Source organism: Amphiprion ocellaris, chromosome 19 (assembly GCF_022539595.1).
Source record: "Amphiprion ocellaris isolate individual 3 ecotype Okinawa chromosome 19, ASM2253959v1, whole genome shotgun sequence".
Classification (NCBI taxonomy): Eukaryota; Metazoa; Chordata; class Actinopteri; family Pomacentridae; genus Amphiprion; species Amphiprion ocellaris.
Window position 1 is genome coordinate 31,191,614 of NC_072784.1, and position 20,870 is coordinate 31,212,483.

Here is a 20,870-nt window from a genome sequence, read left to right on the forward strand (position 1 = left end):
CTAGGTACTAAATAATGAGCCGTTTTCCCGTAAAATACCCGAAATGAAAAAACAAGCCAGTTTTTTGTTTGATTTAAATCAAAAGCTAAAAACACTAGAAAACAAGCCTTTTTTTCTCTGATTTTTCACTGTCAATTAATGCTAAAAATCTAGTTTATCAAAACTGAACATGATCTGTGTACTAAAATATATACAGGGTTTCCTTGACTTACGTCAGAGTTCCGTTCCTACAGCCTAATGTAAGTCGAAACTCTGGCAGAAATGTAAACAAAGCTGATATCCATCGGTGTTTCACCCTGTTCTAAGCATTTTATTATATCTAATTTCACTTCCATGGAGACGGCTTTCCTTTTCTTCGAAGCACTGCCATCAGAAGAGTCTGACTTACACTTGGGAGCCATAATGAAGGGCAAAAAGTTAGCGAATGTAGCACAATCCAAGGTGGCTACAACCGGAGAATGGAAACAAATCCGTCTGATAGCGCCGCATGACGACGTATTCATCCGCTCCACTCATCAACTAGTTCCTCGTAACCAGTACGTCGATGATGTCGTAAACCGAGGACCCCCGTACAGACAATGTGAAAGGTGTTGAACTTACAGAGAATTTGTGATTCTGCAGCTCTGCTCAGTTTCTCGGCACTTTTGGTGGATTAAACTTATCGTTTAGATGTGCAGTCGGTTATTTTTAATGTTTTGGTTCATGCTCCAGGCTGCTGTTGTTTTGTTTTTGGCAACTTTTTCTCAAATATAAAAATAAGTATTACAAATGAGTAGCTGGTGAAAGCTGTGGAACATTTGGCAGCCAGAGAACCAGATATTTATCTCGGCAGCTGGTGGAGACCAAAACCGGAGCTAAAAGCGTTGAACTGTTTGTTAACTTAAATTCTCATATGTTGGTGTTTTGTTCACAAAAAAGAATTACTGCCATTTTCAGAGGCTACCAAATGATTTTATTTTCTCATGTTGAATTTGTTGCTCTGCATATTTGCACATTACAGTAAGTTATTTTTAAAATATATGGATAAAGATAACAGTGACCAATACGTCTTGTTGGATAAACATGGGATAAAATGAAGCCAGGCTTGGAGGGAGAAAAAAGTACTTTTGAAAGAATTTCCACTCTCCACTGTTTTCAGATGTGGTTGTATTTCTTAAAACACCAGAGACGGGAGGGTTAGATGATTAGTCTGGGAAACAAACAGACCAAACTCCACCACCATCAACAACAAATAAACTGTCAACTACCTCCTTTCATTCTGATTACATCAACCTTTCTGATGTGAATGTTTTGTTTTTTTCCCCAGATAAGCTTCAATGGGCAGCGCTGTTGGGAAAAAGCTACTTTGTGTTGTTGTTTCCCAAAAAATGGAAAACTAAATTTCTTCGTGCCGAGACATTAATATTCAAGCTGCCGTTGTTTCGTTTCAACTGGAAATAACATTAAAGTGCTTCAGTCTGAAACAGAGAAACTGTCTTTACACTGATAAGTTACAATAAACATAAATTTCATGGGATGGATGTACACATAGAAGAGCTTTGTTTCATGCAGACGCAGCCCTGCAGTGTATCATATAGAATTTATGCATGCATAATAGGTTTCACTGTTCATTGATATGCATGATAACATGACCGTGTTAGCATTTATGGCATATGTGTAAGGAATTAAATGCAGAATATTGCAAAATTCACAGCATTTCTTACACAAATGAATCTCTTGTCACCTGTTATTTCTTAAAACATCTTCAAAGTCACCATAAATATTGTTCACAGGGTCTTTTCTGGGCTCAACCTTGGAGAAAAAATGCAGTGTTTTCTAAAAATGCTGTCATCAAATGTCATAATCCAGCAGCTGCAGGTCAGAAAATGCTCCTTTACTGTCAAGGTGTCACAAAAAAACCTGTCAAAAGTAAAATAAATATAATAGTCGTGATCATCAGTTCTATTTACTGGGTGTAAAGCAACCAACAGGGTCTAGTTATAGCAGTAAGTACAGCAAATGCTGTAAATTCAACAATTAAAGGAAGAACAATGTCTGGGATAAAGTAATAAAGTAATTCCTGGTGAAAAAAAACCCCAAAAAACACTGACCAATGTGAAAATCCCAACATGGTAAATGTACTTCCACAGCTCTATTTAATCACTGTGTTGCTATGAGGTTCATTTCTTGGAAAATAAGCTTTATTTTCGTTCTAGCTGCAGATGAGAAGATTGATTCCACTCATGATTGTCCATTAAAGCCAAAGTGAGTTTAATTCTAGTCTAGTGCTGTGAGATTAAACATTTTACTGCAAATTAGCAAAAAAGCATTCCAGAAAACAAGGTCTCTTACTGAACTATGATCAAAAACAAATGTGGTGAATAAAGCTGAGAATTGGCAGCATTTTTTCAGTTTTTTGACTATTTCACGTCATGACAAACAGTGAAGCTTAGTACAATGCAATCAATTAGATAAAAAGACATAAAAAACAAAACTGCGGAGCTCAGTGATGAATGTCATTTGTGTCAATAAAGACAGAAAAACACAATAATAATAATAAAAAGTCCTCTGTGTTCTGTGTGGTAGAACAGCAGTTAAAGGCGGTCACTGGCCGTTCGCTGCATGTTTCAGAGGCTCACTGTCAGGGTTGCTGATGGCTTCAAGCTTGACAGTCTGCAGAGAGAAAAACAGAAATAAAATCAGATTAGAGACAGAAAACTTCTCATTTTTAATAGAAGACACATGAAAATGTCATAGCTGAGAGTTATAACTGATGGAATCATAATTTTTTCCCATCTGGAACATAAAGTGGCCTTAATCTCTGGAAGTCACAGTTCTATACTAAATAAAGTAAACATATTTAGTACAACAGCCAGTAATAAAGCGCATGCTAAGGTGTTTACCTGTGCTGCCTTGATTTGGGATTTTGACAAGTTTAACATTTGAATAAGACAGTTGGTGGAGTATTTTAAAATAAATAAGTCTATGTATTTTGAAAAAGAATGGTGGATCTGAGCCTTGAAGACCTCTGTCATTGTATATTTTAATATTAACATGCCCAAACCCGCCAAATCGCTGCAATTACACTATTTATCATAGACACAAACTGCAAAAACAAGAAGTAGTTCTGAAGGTAGTTGTTCTATTCCACCTAAATCACTTCACTCAACATTTATCGTTCAATAAATTGCCAAAAACAAACTGTTTGCTGTAACCAAGTTCTGTAAAAAATAAAAAATTCTAAGCTCCTTTGCATAACTGAGAAGCTGTTAGTCACTCAGCTACAACCAACGTTCACATGACAAAAATTCAAACACTTTTCAGGTGATCTGGGCTGAACTGCAGGCAGTGTTTACACAAAGCAGACAGGAGATAAGTTTGGAAACAAATGAAACAGCAGTAAGGAGTAAAATGTAACAGCATCGGTAACAGCTGGTTACACTTGTAGAAATACTGTACAGGCTGATTTTAGGTTTATCTTGTAGAATTTCTGCAACTGATTATAACTGATTAAAGAAATTCAGTTTACATTTTTGCTTTTTTAGGATTTATGGTTCTATAACTCATTTATACTGCATAAAAGAAATGTTTCAGCTCTTTGTACTTCTAGACATGGTTATGCTGTTTCCATAGAGGTGTGAAAATGAGCCCACATCGAGCAAAAACATTGATCTGGTTGGAGATCGATTCAAATGTTCAGGCCGATTCACAGCTCCAGAAATAGAAACTATGCAATGTGCCAGAAACTGAACTTTGCAGTGGGATGATCTTAAGAGTTCAGGTCAAAGGATGCACATGTACAGTATTACTGTTGTGAAATGTGGTAATGAAGGAGCAGGATTTACACAGACAACATGAATACTGTCTGCCATTCCTGCGTGAGGACAGGATGGTGGTTTACCTTGTTCGCATTCTGTCTAGCTCCAGTATTGTCCGCCGCCACGGCAGCGTTGGGTTTGTGGCAGCAGAGCACTTTCTGGAAGCTCTGCTTGAAGTTGTCGGACAGGAAGCCGTAGAGGACGGGGTTGGCGCAGGAGTTGACGTAGGTGAGGATGACCAGGGTAAAGAAGAAGACGGCTGTGGTCGTGCTTTCAGGGATGACTTGAACCAGGTTGACAATATTGGCAGTAAAGAAAGGACCCCAGCAGAGCACAAACACCAGCACGATGATCACCACCATGCGTGTCACCTTTCGCTCCGACCTGCGCCGCCTTGTCCGGCCTGCACGTACACCTGCCGACCTCACCTGGAGGTCACATGATTGAAGGTTATATGACACTGTGACAGCAGAACTTCCATCCATCCATTATCTATACGCTTAATCGTCATTAGGGTCACAGGGGGGCTGGAGTCTATCCCAGCTGACTTAGAGTGAAGGTTCACCTGGACAGGTAACAATCAAGGATCAAGGATATCAGTCAGATATCAGTGATCAGTCTATCGCAGGTCTACATAGACAGACAAACAGTCACACTCACATTCACACCTACAGACGATTTAGAAACATCAATTAATCTCAGCATGTTTTTGGACTGTGGGAGGAAGCTGGAAAACCTGGAGAAAACCCACGTATCCACAGGGAGAACATGAAAACTCCAGAATCTGTCAGGCCGTCCACGCCCCCGTCATCCGATGGTCTCTGGAGGATGGAGTCCCAGGTGGCTTTTTCAGCATCCTGTCCTTCTTGAGTCGTTCCTGTACAATGTGCGATGTGATGTCAATGGGGGTTTTTCACAAAAGTTATATAGCGCCAACTACAATTCAAATTGTCTCAAGATGCTTTACAGAACCCATATGCCTGAACCCCCAGAGCAGCCCTAAGGAGACAGCAGCAAGGAAAAACTCCATTTAACAGGAAGAAACCTTGAGCAGAACCTGAGTCATATGGGTGGACCCATCTGCTGCCGGACCGAGGTTTTTGTGATGATTTGAACTGATTTTGAGTTGATTTCAGTGATATGGAATGACTGTTAAGCTTAGGGTAATATGATGAGCATTTCTTAAAGGCTTTTTTTTTCACAATAAGCCCCGTTCATGTCACATTATACATTGTACAGGAATGACTCAAAGACAGGACGCTGAAAGAATGCACAAACTTAACAGTTAAAGACATCATCACATTATTCTGGTTTGTTGCCAAATCCACATACTTTCAGTTTAAAGAGAAATATAAAGTCAGAAAGAATGTTTCTCTGTGGGAGATTCACTATCAGCAATAATGAGCAACTTTTCATGAAGGACCTACAAAACAAAGCCATCGACACACTGCAGACCCACAATTTGGAAAATATACGTAGATGACATCCAGTAAAAAATCCAATATGGACACACACAAGAACTCACTGACTGTCTGAACAGCATACAGTTCACACATGAAGAAGAAACAATCCGGACCACATCTTTGTTGGACATGAACATTCACCACCAACAAGACAGCAGCATAAAAATCACACTTTACAGGAAACCCACTGACACGGACAAGTACCTCCTCTGGACATCAGAACACCCCACAGCACACAAGCTAGCAGTAGTCAGGACACTCAGCATCATAACAGAAGACAAAGACAGACAGGAGGAGGAAAAACACATCAAGAACACACTTACACACTGTCAATATGCAAAATGGGCCATAAACAAAGGAAAACAACAAGAACCAGAAAACAGATGTAATGTCATAAAAGAAATACTGTGTAGATCATGGAAGAAAACATACATTGGATAGGCAAGAAGATCATTCCATATGAGAAAAAAAGAAACACCAGACAGAGTGTGAGAAAGAAACAGCAGGACGCCTCACAAGAGCACTAAAAGAAAAAGCAGATCAAGAAAACAGAAAATGAGCCTCACAGACCGCTGCAAGAGAAACAACCACATCATGGACTGGGATGAGGGCAAAATCATAACATCAGAGACCAACAAGCACAAGAGGTGGATATAAGAGGCAACTGAGATCAGAAAGTGGGCCAATAATTCCATGAAACAGGATGAGGAGGCCTGCACCTTCTAACAAGTGTTGTCTTAGCAACCAGACCTTATGACGCCTTAAGGCCATAAAATGCATCGTTCAGTCTTCTAACCCGACGCTGGTTAACAAACCGAATGTGTTGACAAACGAGATAAAACTGGATGCTTTAAAAGCCTCCAACAGGAAACATCGAGTAAAAGTTAAACCAATGTTACTGAGAACCAATGAGGTCTCGGGTACTGATGGAGCTCTGGAGACTTTTCTGACCTGGACTCTTTGACTGTTACCTGGTTTGATCTGCTTCCTTTAGGTTTTAACAGTCCAAGTAAAAACACCAAAACTGACCCAGGAGTTAAAGAAAAAAACTAAAGTCTTCACAGCCAGGTAAAAAAACTCATCCTTACTAACTTTGTTGGCAAAAAGAATTGCTAACTAAATATAAAAAAAACGACAAAATGAATCAATCTATGCAAACTCCATGCAGAAAGATCCCAGGAAGGTAAACTGGGGATCTTCTAACTGCAAGGCAACAGGGCTAACCACCGACCACTGTGCAGCCCAGAGCAGAACTTCAAAGGAAAAAAAAGATCTGTCTGATTACCTTGATGACGATGAGCAGGTAGCAGAGGCAGATGACAACGAGCGGACCGAAGAAGCTCAGGATGGATGTGTAGAGGATGAAGGCGATGGACCACATGTCTTGTGGCTCAGGCCAGCTCAAGTTGCAGGTGTTGAACTTCTCCTGCACATCCGAGAAGATGGTGACTGGCAGCGCGAACACAAAGGACCCAACCCAAACCAGGCCGCTGAAGACCTTGGCCACCTGCAGCTTCCTCCATTTGGTGCTGCGAATGGGATAAACCACGGCAAGGAAGCGGTCGATGCTCATCAGCGTCAGGCAAAACGTGGAGGCGAACTGGCTCATGATGTCAACAGTCATGCACACCTTGCAGAAGAAAACCCCATATGGCCAGTAGGAAAGCACGCTGTTGGTGCCAAGGAAGGGAATCCCCAGGATGTAGAGTTCGTCTGCCACGGCCAGATTGAGGATGTATATGTTGGTCACGGTCTTCATCTTGGCGTAGCGGATCATCACGTAGATGGCAAGCGTGTTACCCAGAAACCCCATGATGAAGACGATGGCGTAGATGATTAAAGTGACATTGTTGAAGGGCATCGGTGTGGGTGTGCTGGAGGAGTTGTCAGAGGCGGAGTACAGTTGGGTGGAGCTGCCGTTCTCGAGTGTACAATTGTCCCTCATGTTGAAGGAAGGTGTTCTGGTGTCCGAAAAGACAGACACAAATGTACAATTATTACACTGCAATCAATGCTAGAAAAACAATCATAGCTCAATAGGCTCTGTGTTCTAACATTCTGTGTACGTTTGCACCGTACACAGTCACCAACACATGCAAGATGCCCATATTTACCAGGAGAGAAACTTTCCACTGCTTCGACCGGGCATGTGGCCAACAGTTGCCCTAATGGGAAGTTGCACTTTAGAGGACATTAGCTGAGCAGGTCTCGTGTTTTGTCGCTGCCATTCGATTAGATGTGAATAATGGAGGGACGGAGGGAATGAAAAGTGGCAAAACACCCGAGATCTGGAGTGAAACAGGGACAGCTGAAGGGTTTGGAAGCAGAGCAGTCGAACTGAAGTAGCTTTTGAGAAAAATGGGTTCAGAGTTTTATTGTTTTCCAGAATGTTCTGCCATTTGAAGTGCCACTGTAACACTGTATTTCTGTTGTGGGTTAGTCCACTTTATCACTAAAATCTAGACCACAAAATGTAAAACTCAGTTCGGCTGAAGAGGGGCTTGAGTGGAACGTATTTAGCAAATGTTTTGTAAATGTATTTCTCTATACAAATAGATTTTAAATCAACACTAGGCTCTGTATTTTCTTCCCACTGTTGCCAATTGCCTGCTCAATTTTTTTCCAAGGGTATTCTCCTTCCAAAGTTCTTGGATTGAATTGAAAAGGTGAAATAAATTATATTTTGCTACACCCGTTTGAAGCTCAACGCTTGGTCACAGTAAGAAATAATTCTTGACCCCTAGATTGAGTATACGAACACAGAATGGCAGCACATTCCTACAGAGCAGCTTGTGTTGAGAGGATAATGCTCCATCATTACAATGCAAGAGGGAGGAATGTACAAAAAGCGTTTCCTGCTTCAAAGCACAGACTTTTGTGACTTTGCTTTTGTGCGTTTGTCCAATTACACAGCTTGGGATCGCAGAATATTTGACTTAAACATGACTAAAGTTCCTCCTGATCACAGCTTTTCATCTCCTTTAACAAATAACTTGCGTTTTGATGTAACTGAACAGGTAGAATTCAGCACATTTGCTTTGTCAGCTTTAGTCTCACAACTAAATGTTATCCAAACTGTATACATTTGCTCTTTCTTTTAATCAGGACATGCTCATCCAGCCTGGACATTTATAGCTTTTACTTCATTTTTGTGTACTGTATTTATGATTTAAGAGTTTATAGTTTGCATTCTGTACTTGAATCTATCAGAAAAAGGTGTTGCAGTTAATTTTGTTGAAACATCTTAAATGGATGAAACCTGCTTTGAGCTCAAAGTTGCGCACGGATCCCAGTTGGAGCAAACAAATGACATTGCAAGTCCTCACCTGGTGCCTTGTGGGTGACCTAAAATAATAATAATAATCTTATGACTGTCAGTTGCAACCCGAGGCTGTGGAAATGTGTTGCACAAAAACAGAGTGTGACGTGAAGATTCACTGAACCGAGCTCCAAAACACGGGAGTGACGCGCAGCCCGCAGCATCGTGTTGAGAAAACAAATACTTGAAGCCCCCTCTCCCCCTTCAGGGCTGCACCAGCCTCCACTAAACTATAATGAGGTGTAATATGAGTAATTAGAGCCATTTTAAGTGAGTTTTGAACTAAAAATTGATTTAATATATAACTTTAAGGCTCATGCGCATTTTTCCAAACGCACATATGGAAATCCTCGGAAATAACGGACTACAAAATAAACTCTGAGCAGAAACATTCCACATTTTCTTCAAACTTAGCAGTTTCCCTTCGTAAACGCACTGTTTTCTTGTAAATGTCGTCACATTTCTAGCTTAGGATTGAACCTACCTGTGCGCTCTTACGCGCCTCTCCACTATCCGGCGAAGTGACGCGCGTCTCAGGACCTGGTGCGCTTTTGGAGACGTCCACGTTCTCTGCTCTCCTCTCCCGTTTCTTGAAATTGAAACGACCTCACACTCAACTTCTCATCCCGAGGCATTTTCCTGAATGTCAGCAAGCTCAAATTTCCATAGTGAGAATTTTTAAAAATTAATTTTTAACTGATATTATCGTTAATTTTCTTACAGCTCAGTTCTGAAGCAAATCCAGCCTTCCGTCACTGATGAGAAGTCCCTTACTGGTTCATGCAGACCGTTGACGCAGTATTTATATGTGGAAAACGTCACCCTACCTTTGGATGTGAAAGTCCCACCCCTGGGTGGCTGTAATGATCTCACAGCCAAGAGGAGTCCTTGGTGCCAAATCCTACATTTAGAGACTTTAACAGCCAGTCAATCATGAAGTCATGATGTTTTCCAACTGTGTGAGAGATAGAAACAGAGAAGAGATGGAGAGATGCCCAGACCCTCTCTGGGGGATAAATCACCTTGATGGTGGCCTTGGGCACCTGAGACAGGCAGAGAAATGAAGGTGAAATGGAAAAACGGAGCAGGGAGGATGAGGCGGCACAGCGAGGGAGAGATTTGATGGTGATTGTCTGGGAAAGCTGCCTACTTTAGAGCCATTAGTTTCATGTTGTTGTCAGGTTAGTGGAGCATTAACAACACAATAACAACAGAAATACCCCCAATCATGTCATCAGTGTCATCTATCAGTCTAAAGCATCTCAGAAGGTACAGCGGGAAGCAGATGACGTCCTGTAGTTCTGTTGAACCGGTTCCAACCAGGCCGGATGAGCAGCTTCATGAGAATTGGGAGGATATGAGTAAACATGGCTGCACATCTGTGCATGGAGGCCTGCCCTGAAGGGACTGCTGATGTGTGGTGGCACTCAGGAAGCCAGGATAATCATACGGCTCATTTACTTGGGATTTTCACCAGTGTGGGTGGATTAACCTCACAAACTGTAAAAACAAACATTTTCTTTGGGAACCGAGGAGGTCTACAAAGACTGTTGGTGATGCAGGAAATGCACAAGAAGATTAACAGGAGAAACCGACTGAATGAGCTGCAGTTTATTCAGAAGGAGAGATAAACAAATTTCACACATCAGTGTCAGTTTGCAGGTGTTCAGTAGCACTGCTGCACCTGGGAACATTTATCCAAGCATTTGTCAATTTTATTTTTTGAAAAAAAAACACCCCTAATTTCATTATTCCAGCTTTATTCAACTTCAAATAATATAGCGCAACTTTAATTCATGTACGCTACTCTTCAAAGGTTTGAGGTCATTTAGAAATGTCCTTAATTCTGAAAGAAAAGCAGTTTTTTTAGTGAAGATAACATTAAATGAATGATAAATCCAGTGTAGACATTGTTCATGTGGTAAATGACTATTGTAGCTGGAAACAGCTGATTTTTAATGGAATATCTCCATAGAGGTACAGAGGAACATTTCCAGCAACCATCACTCCTGTGTTCTAATGGTACATTGTGTTAGCTAATGGTGTTGAAAGACTCATTGATGATTAGAAAACCCTTGTGCAGTTATGTTAGTACATGGATAAAAGTGGGAGTTTTCATGGAGAACATGGAATTGTCTGGGTGACCCCAAACTTTTGAACAGTAGTGTAGAGTCCTACACATCTATGGAAACAGCACAGAAGCAGGCAGAACTTGAACATATCTTCTGTGCACAATAATTAAGTTGTAATAAAGTTGAATTTTATTGATTATTTGACTAAATTTGTTGTTTATACTTTGGTAGCTCCAAGAAAAGTCTGTGAAAGAATAAAGCTTACATGCCTAAATACACCTGTAACACACCTAAACCTCTGATCCAGCTGTGGCTGAGGTGCATTGTGGGTAACGTAGGAGGCAGATTTTAAAAAGACAGAGGGATTCCCGGAAAGAAAAAGATGCTCTCTCGAGTTTTGCTGCATCATTTTCAACCTTTTATTGTGTTAATGTGTGTTATTTCAGCCTCTGATGATGCAGTCTACTGTAACAGCGCTACAATAACACTGTTACTGTCACTATTTTCTCTAATTGACATAAAAAACAGGAATTTAAGCATTCAAGTTTTCTTGTTAAACCACCAGCAGCGATTTTTACATTTTCTGTCTCCTTCACTTGTCCTGAAGTCACCTCGCTCTTGTGTTACGTCTGCCACTGGATGTAGTTCAGGATTTTACAGAAGCATTAATGGACTTACTGAAGTGCTGTTGGCTGAGTGTCAGATTCTTCTCATTCAATAAATACCTGCAGCAGAAAAGATAAATGCTTCTTTAAACTGAGAGTAGTTCATGCATGTGATGGTTAACGTTCTTCTCCACATGTGACCGTTCAGCTGCTCTGTACAGATTCCACGTTTATACGTTTGAATTATTCAAACTGAAGCTTCTCTGGATGAAACCCGGAGTTCCATCAGAAACTGTCACAGCATCTTAATCAGCACAGACCACTCAGGATTACATTTCAGTGCTTTAATCGTGTTACAGGACTGGAGATGCGGAGGTGAACTTTTTAGCAGCTTGACTGAATCTGCATTGAACCTAATGTCTGATTAAAGGTTATGTTCTTGTTTATTTCATATTACATTAGTGTGTTCTTATTGCATTTGCTGCAGTGATCTCATTTCCTCACACTGATGAGCTTCATATGAGCTCAAACCAAAGTTCATTAAACATCAGATCATGATGTACGTTTATCAGCTACATAAACACATGATTTGTCCCCATTCAGAAGCAAAAATATTCACAAAATTCTGTTTGTTTTAAGAAATCTGCAGTTCAAGCTGTAAGTCAGGAAAAGATCTGAGTTATTTTGATAACTTTCCTATAAACTGCTGTTTCATTCTACTGCTCTGTGAAACTGTATCTGTGTATAAAAACATAACAATCACTACATTTCCTGTAGTTTTACACTGTTAAATAAATACATGCTGGAGTGTTTCAACCAAACCGTATCTTGGAAAATGTATATAATACGATATTTAGACCTATATTAATTAGACATAAAGATGAATTTATCACTTCTCTGTTTGCCATTAGTTCAAATGAAGACAATCAGGCAGTTGTTTTACTCCACATCAGCGGTCAAACATGCAGCCTGCGGTCCAAAAACGGTCCTCCAGAGGGTCCAATCCGGCCCTCACATTGTAAACATTTCAGGGAAGACATTAACTGCAGATTATAAATTAGTAAAACTATAAATTTACAATAATTTCTAGACCATGACAAGTTGTTTTGATCATAAAGTAAAATACTAGATTGTCCATTGTTCTTTTGTTGTACTGTGTCTCATTTTTGTAATATTTTGCCTCATTTTTGTTGTTGTTACGTTTCCCAAGCGGGACCCCAGGAAAATACCCAGAACCCCAAACTTTATTAAAGTATCAAAAGGAAAACCGTAACAAAACAAAGAACCCCAACACAAATAAACCAAACAAAAGGTCACAAAATGGGTTCAGAAAGGTGATAGAGGTAGATTGCCTCTATCACCCACTAAGCCAGCCAAAATGGCTGGAAAAATTATAATAAACAAAACCAAACAAAAGGAGGGGAGGGTGAAATAAATGTGCTTAGGGTGTAAACACAATTCAAAGGGGCTTTATTTCTCACAAAAGAGCTATTTGACACCCGCTCTCAAACGAACAGAGAAATATGATGTGCAGTTCTCTGAAGTCGGAGCCCATCTGAACAGCTCAAGAGTGTGTCTTTTAAAGGAGTGTCACCAATCACTGCAGCAGGTGCGTCGGATGCAGCAGCTGTAGCCACTCAGCCTAATCAACCAGTGTCCCAACACTGATCACATAGACACAGATGGAAAAACAGCAAAACAACACAAACTTGCAGTCACAAAGCCACAAAACAAGTTTGAAATGGCCAAAAATACAAGACACAAAACTCAAGTGAACTGATCAATGTGTTTTAAGCATTATTTCCTTCACTGTGGTCACTCATGAATTAAAAAGTCCCCTCACAAACATATGGCCACCAAAATTGGGCAAGACACCACACAAACTCATAACATTGTTTTCTGTTTTTTTGTCAGATTTTTGTCATCTGTCTCATATTTTTGTCATTTTGTTTCTTGTTTTTGTTGTTTTGTGTTTCCTTTTTGTCTCGTTTGTTTTTTGTGTTACTTTTTGGTTGTTTCATTTCTCACTTCTGTCTTTTTTGTAACATTTTAGTCATTTGTGTTTTTTTCTGCCACTTTATAACTTTTTTGTCTAATTTTTTGTTTTGTTTTGTGCCGTTTGTCTCATTTTTGTCGTTTTGTATGTTATTTTTGTAATATTCTGTCTTGTTTTTGTTGTTTTTTTGTCTGACTTTTGTCATTTTGCATTTCCTTTTTGTCTTGCTTGTGTTTTTTGTTTTATTTTTGTCATTTTGTGGGGGTTTCTTTTTCTTGTTTGTGTTGTTTGTCTATTTTTTGCTGTTTTGTTTCTTGCTTTTGTCATTGTTTGTCTTGTTAGTTGATTTTTTTGTTGCTTTGTAGCTTTTTTTAAAAAGTTTTTTTGTTTATTGTTGGCTTTATTTGATAGGTCCAGAGTCAGACAGGTAAACAGGGAGGAGAATGAGGGGAAGACATGCTGTAAAGGCAGGGAGCTGGAACTGAACTCAGGCCGTTGCGTACATTTGTCGCTCGCTCAACCAGTGGAGCTCTCTGGATTCCCAGTTGCTTTGTAACTTTTTAGTAAAATTTTTCCTCTTTTTTGTTTTGTTTCGTGTCTCATTTTTTGTCATTTTGTCTCTCCTTTTTGTAATATTTTGTCTTGTTTTTATGGTTTTTGGTTTTTTTTGTCTGACTTGTCATTTGTCTCATGTTTTTGTTTTTCATTTGTGTTTTTTGTCTTATTTTGTCATTTTGTTTTACGTTTTCGTCATTTTTGGTCTTGTTTGTCCATTTTTTTGTCGGTTCGTAACTTCTTGTCGAATTTCAGGTTGTTCATGATGTTTCGTAAAAATATAATTCCTTAAACGTGAACTTTTTCAGAACATCATTTTTTTGCACTCAAAGGGAAACATCTGGAGTTATGGTTATTTATCGGTTATTATGCTGTGATTTTTGGTCTGGTTCACCTGAGATCAAATTGGGCTGAATGTGGCCTCTGAACTAAGATGAATTTGACTTCCCTGCTCTACAAGATTGCAAATAAAAACAAGAAACCCATTTTTTTCTGATCAAAACTGTCCAAACTTCTTTCCTTAGCTCCGATGAGCCGCCATGGCTTCAGTCAGTTTCCATGCACCTCCTGCTTTTCTACATCCAGCTTCCTCTGTGAGATCATATCAGAGTGACGCTGGTCGCTAACACTGTTTGACTGATGACAAAAAGCTGGCAGGGATCAATCAGAGGACTCCATCAGGGTAACTGGAGTGCGACTTGTGCGTCGGAAACCCAGAGGAGCTTTCGAATCGATGCTGCATCTCTGGTTACAAACAGGACAGTGTTTGCATGGACGTTTGTGGAGACGGCTGGAAGGAAGAGAGAGAGAAATAAATTGTTGTGGAAGTTCAGCGATGTCGAGGCAGACACAGAGAGACACACTGGAGACTCGGATGACTTAGGTTACAAATCATGTTTACTGATATCAGGAGAAGTGACATTAACAGAGCAGCAGTACATGCAAGCAATGCCAGCATCAGTTCTGAGGATTCTCTCTGATCTTTGGGTATACGGGTCATTCCAGAATTGGAGGACATTTAGGCTTCAAAATGTTTGAAAAACCAACCTTCTCTTTTACAGTTTTCTGCTCCATATTCATCAATAATAGGTACTGATTGGCTCAGCTTCCACATCAATGGCAGCATTTTTATTCCATGTTTTCTGTGTTGTTTGCTAACCCTACTCTAATCACAGTAACAGGGTTGCTAATCCATGCTAATGTGATCTTTTTCTCAGCAGTAGAAGCTAGATATTTAGCTGCTGTTACTGCTGACCAAGAGGACAAACTGACTGATGGAAAACAGTCCAAACAATTAGTCTGATCCTGATAATATGAGGTAGAGTGAGACATTCAATCAAGGCTGACAATGGGATGGAAATATGAAAAATAGAAGAGAGGACATAGCTTTGCTCTACACATTCTATAGGAACACTGTTGGATGATGTTAATTCCATCGTTTCGTGTGATTCACTGTTTTCTTTTTATTCTACCAGCTAAAAAGGTTCTGCTAACATGTTGTGGGACACATATTGCATGCATAATAACAATTATTTAAAACATTATGTTGATAAAATTTTTTTTTCCACAATTACAAGAGACATCAATGAAAAAATAATTATTTATTTAAAGCTGTTTACTTTCTGCTTCAGCTGGCCATTAAGATGTGACAAGAAATGATTAAATGTGAACATAAAGAAAGTCATGTACATTTGTGAGGATGTTTGTCTCCAGATGGAGCTGTTGGCTTCGGTCACATGGGAGGAAACATCCCAGCTTCAAACAAACAAAAACGACATGATTTAATTTATTTTATGCTGTAAATCTGCATGCATTTGAAAGATTATGTTCAGAATGCATCAGTTTTGTCCACGGTGTTCAGGTTCAGTCTGAGCAGCCGTTTATTACTTTTCAGTTTCTAAATCAGTTCATCAGAGCTCAAACGTCCAGCTGCTAATCATCAAAATGCATTAAAGAAAGGGTGAAAGCAGCAGAACAGTTGAGTTACTGCTAATGTGTATTGTATTTGTCAAGTTATTCTAAGAGGGGAAACCAAAAAAAGCTGCATTTTCAGATTTAATCAGGTTGACTGAGATGCTCTCAGAGTTAAACATTAAAATATGAGTTAGAATATGAATGGTGGCGACTAGAGTTAATATATTGAAGGACACTATAAAAACATCTGTCATTTCACAGAGTTTTTTTCTGTATAACAGTAGAAACAGTACAGTAGATCAAAAAAAGAAACTGTTCCTGTCTGTTGTCTATTTATGCACAAAGCTTGTCTTAAATTAGCTGCAGACTGAAGCTACAAGGTTTAAAGATGTGAGTGAACACTGAGCCTTGCTTTTCTGTGGTTTCCTGAACTAATTCTGTTAATCGACTCTTAATGTGGAGACTAATAGAGGTCAATCAATCATCAACTCAGCACCATTCTTTGAGAGACTTTAAAAATCTTCAGTGAATGAATCAGTGTGAATGTTTTATTTATTTTTCTGCTAATAAACTGTAGAACTTTCCATCTGGGCTGCAGATCAGAGGAGCTAATTAGGCGAGAATGAAAGGCTCTAATTTATCATCAAAATAAACCAATGTGACAAGCATAATTACAACGTGTCAGGATTACAGTTTAGGGGTTTCTGGTCGGCTGAAGATTTTCTAAGAAAAGACGCTTCATGAAGCATTTAGGCAACGTTTGGCTTTTCCAGGAGAGACGGCGTCAGGATGTGTTTAACCTCCCGGCCTGCACACATAGAGGAAGAAGCTCAGAATAACCGTTGAGGAGGAACAGGTGAGAGAAAAAAATGTTAAATGTTAACTGAGTCACACTTTATTTTGGGCAATTTTATATTGGGTTTATAGAAAAAAGAAAGCAGATCTGTTGAAGTGAAAGTGAATCACTGAGGCTAAAACAACTTTATGGTTCTATTTATCAGCTTCTTTAAAAGAAAATAAAATGAGAGTATCCAAAATGATTACATATAAAACACATGGCCGGGTATATTTTGTAGACACAGTGGTCCCTACTGCCTGTGGTGGCTTTATATATATACTCACCGGCCACATTATTAGGTACACCTGTTCAATTGCTTGTTAACACAAATGGCTTATCAGCCAATTATATGGCCACAACTCAATGCATTTATTCATGTAGACGTGGTCAAGACGACCTGCTGAAGTTCAAACTGAGTATCAGAATGGGGAAAAAGGGGATTTAAGTGACTTTGGACATGGTTGTTGGTGCCAAACGGGGTGGTCTGAGTGTTTCACAAACTGATGATCTACTGGGATTGTCACATACCACCATCTCCAGGGTTTACAGAGAATGGTCTGAAAAAGAGAAAATATCCAGTGAGCACCTTGTTGATGTGAGAGGTCAGAGGAGAATGGACAGACTGGTTGGAGATGATAGAAGGGCTACAGGATCTCAAATAACTGCTGGTTACAATCAAGGAGTGAAGAATACCACCTCTGAACCATAACACCTTGAAGAAGATGTTCTACAGCAGCAGAAGACCACGCTGGTGCCACTCCTGTCAGCTAAGATCAAGAAACTGAGGCTACAATTCACACCAAAACTGGACCATAGAAGATTGGAAAAATGTTGCCTGGTCTGATGAGTCTCCAGTCCATCTTCTGATGCTACTTCCAGCAGGATAATGCTCCATGTCACAAAGCTCAGATCATCTCAAACTGGTTTCTTTTTCATGACGATGAGTTGACTGTACTCCAATGACCTCCACAGTCACCAGATCTCCATCCAATAGAACCTCTGGGCTGTGGTGGAACTGGAGATTAGCATCATGGATCAAATCTGCAGCAAGTGAGTGATGGAGTAAATATGGAGCAGAATCTCTGATGAATGTTTCCTTGTTGAAAGTCTGCCACCAAGAATGAAGGCAGTTCTGAAGGCAGAATGGGTCCAACCTTTTACTAGCAGGGTCTACCTAATTAAGTATTCCAGGGAGTGTATATTTTCTTTAATACAGGCCAAGTTTAAGCTTCATTGTTTGAAGAATTTGTCTGTTTTGTCAAAGGAAAAGTTGCCCCCTGGCTTTAAATCTTTATAAAATTGAGGTTTAAGATGATTTATTTGAATGATTTGCTGTTAAATGAGCAGATTTAGACTAATAGTAGTAATAATCTTAAACTCCATGTATGGCCTAGTTAATTAATAATTAATTATTGCAAATGAATGTTCACTATGCTGAGAAAAACACCTACATAGTAAAAAGTGTTAACTACAGGTGTATTTACTATTTAATGTGAAAAAAAGCAATTGTGGCAAAGTTCAGGTGTTAATACATCATTTTGAACTAAAGGATGAATGGAAAACTCTCTCCTCTTACTTCTTAATCCTCTTATGGAATGTAAAGCTTCAAACTTCCTGTTGTGCTGTTTGTTTTGTCGCAGTGAAGAAGCTTCTGTTTCACCCTGACAGATTTCCTGTGGAGGGTTCAGCTTCCAACAGGTTCCACTGAGTCAGACACCAGACAATGCGATTAATTAATTCCACAGTGGGGAAATATGCATTGTTGCAGCAGCAAATTTAGGGAATATCAGTAGAAACATCAAAAATAAAGCAAAGTATATGTAAGTAATAATCGGTAGTCGGTCCAGGTTGGAGGTTGAGCATAAAACTTACAAAAATCATGCAACAAATCAAAAACTCAAACACTTCCAGCTTCTGCAGAGAAACTTGAGATGTGTGCATCTTGGTTAATGCATCAAAAACTGCTAAAGGTGATTTGCATCCAGGGTCATATGCACAGAACACAGTTTCATACAGATATTCCTAATTGTTGTACATTTAGAAAACTGTACAAGACTGTTGAAGTGTTCTGAACCTCTGGAGCTGCACAATTACAGATTAAAAAAATACTCGATTAGCTTGCCAGTCTGAGTCTGAATGGAAGGCTGCTAATCACAGGAGAAGATAATGAAGAGTTAGTGTCCAGGTGACTCATACAGTGTTAGATGACACCACACAGCCAACGATCAGTCAGGAAAGACACAAAGGAGGAGCAAAGACTTCATCAGACTCTCACTTCCATCTAGTGTTTCAGTGAATCAAAGCTGGCGGCGTATTTACGGTAAATTCTGTGATTGCACTCTGGTGTTTAAAAGATGATTAAACACACTGCAGTGCTTCCTGTCATAAACAGTCAAAAAGGGAGTCCACATTAATTTTAGAGGATTTTTAGGCAAACCTGAGGTGACTTTATTTTGGTAAACATCTAAGCAATGTTGTATGTTGTTGTTACACTTTTACAATCAGTCATGTGAGTTTATTCTAATTACGTATTTATGGAAACGTATCTTCTGTGCAGAATAATTAAGCTGTAATACATAAATCATGAAAAACAGGAAAACACAAAGTTGAATTTTAGTGATTATATATTACAGAATACGTTGTTTGTTTACAAAGACTTTGGCAGCTCCAAGAAAAATCAGGTTGTGTGGAGTGTGAAAGAATGAAGCTAACCTAAACCTAACCTGCTGTTTCTCTCTGCTGGAGGCAGCATTAGCATCAGCTGCTGGTTTGAATTTACTGAGGAAAGTTTGTACATTTAGTCAGTGTTTGCCTTATGTTCTTGCTAAATGCTCTAGATTTCAGTGAACATGCAACATTATTAACCTCCAGAAGCTAAATATTGCAAACTGTTCTGTCCACGAGGGAGTAACATGCAAATTAGAATTTTAGCAAAGTTTGAGAAGTTTGAATTGAAATAATGTTAGTATCAGAGATTACTTAATAAGACTTAAATGACAAAAAAGGAAAAATGCAACACCACAGACATCACTAGGTCGTCTATTTACCATTTAAACAAGGGAGCAAAAAGCAAGAAAGTAGCAGCAACATGCAAATGATATTTACAAGTTAGAGGTAAAATAATATCAATTTGAGATCATTTAAAAACAAAAAGACAGACAAAGCAACACTACATACAAATGTTACTGTGCTATTTATCATTTAAACATATGGGTACTAATAAGTGGAGGCTTGTGTGTAAACAGATAATGAATGACTGAATTTAGGAACATACAGTTAAATAAAATGAATTTTCACATTCTGTTTTAAATGCTAAATCAGAAGAAATAAAGTGAAGTATTATTAGGAAAGGTTCTGCTTCAGTTTAAACTTTTAAAGTCAAACAGAAAGTTTCATTTCTTTACTTATAGGAGTTAATTATTGACAGGCAGCTGGGTTTTGCATGAGTAATTCCTGAGATAACAGAGTCAGAGGAACGTCAATAAACTAATTAACTTCCAGCTCCTCTTTCAACTTCCTTTGTTACTGTTGGACTTAATGTCTAAAGTGTACATTTGAAAACCAGCAGTAGTTTCAGTCACTTTGAATAGTGACAATGAACTAAATTTACAAGAACCATGCAAAAATATAAAACTGTATTTATAGCAGCATGTAAAGTAACAGTTCTCATATACAAATAATTTGACGTAGCACTGCTGCTCCTGGTTGCACAGTTTTGTTTCTTGCAGCTGCTTTCACCTGAGCAGATGATTAGAATGACATGAACCTCTATAACCTAAATCAAAGCAAACCCTGATGTCTGCAGGTTGCTGTGGTATCTGGCTGCTTGCTTAAACCTGGTCCTTGTCTTTCTGACAAACTGACATGACAACAAAAGCGACATTTCCACACTTCGGTTGCTCTGTTTGACCCGAGTTCACTCACACAGATTGGTGCACGAAGCAGCACAATAGCTGTGAGATTATGTGTGAGATTAGGATGACATCCTTTTAAGCTTTTGGCTGAAAGAGAAAAGAAGTAGTTGAGGTCATACTTTGCAGCCTTCCACTTCTGCTCGCTGCATAACTGAGGGGAAAAGGCAGCTGAGAAAGAGAAAAGAAAGATAACACCTTTCGACAAATCCAACTCTGTATGTCACAGCTGCTCGCTGATTAAAGGATTGTCTTTTAAATGTTTCCCACACCTGGGTTCCACAAACATCCATCCATCCATCCATCATCTACACACCGCTTAATCCTCATTAGGATCGCAGGGGGCTGGAGTCTATCCCAGCTGACTGAGGGTGAAGGTTCACCTGGACAGGTAACAGTC

At 39.2% G+C, this 20,870-nt stretch overlaps 1 protein-coding gene across 1 annotated transcript; it reads right to left on the minus strand.

Moving 5' to 3' along the window:
- Positions 1-1,288: 1,288 nt before the first annotated feature.
- On the minus strand, positions 1,289-9,343 carry LOC111569023 (somatostatin receptor type 5-like). Its single transcript, XM_023270955.3, has 4 exons — positions 9,064-9,343; positions 6,546-7,221; positions 3,881-4,225; positions 1,289-2,652 (listed from the first exon to the last, which is right to left on the minus strand). The coding sequence occupies exons 2-4, from the start codon at positions 7,203-7,205 to the stop codon at positions 2,584-2,586; spliced, it is 1,074 nt and encodes a 357-aa protein (XP_023126723.1). The 5' UTR covers positions 7,206-7,221; positions 9,064-9,343; the 3' UTR covers positions 1,289-2,583.
- Between the last annotated feature and the right edge of the window lie 11,527 nt (positions 9,344-20,870).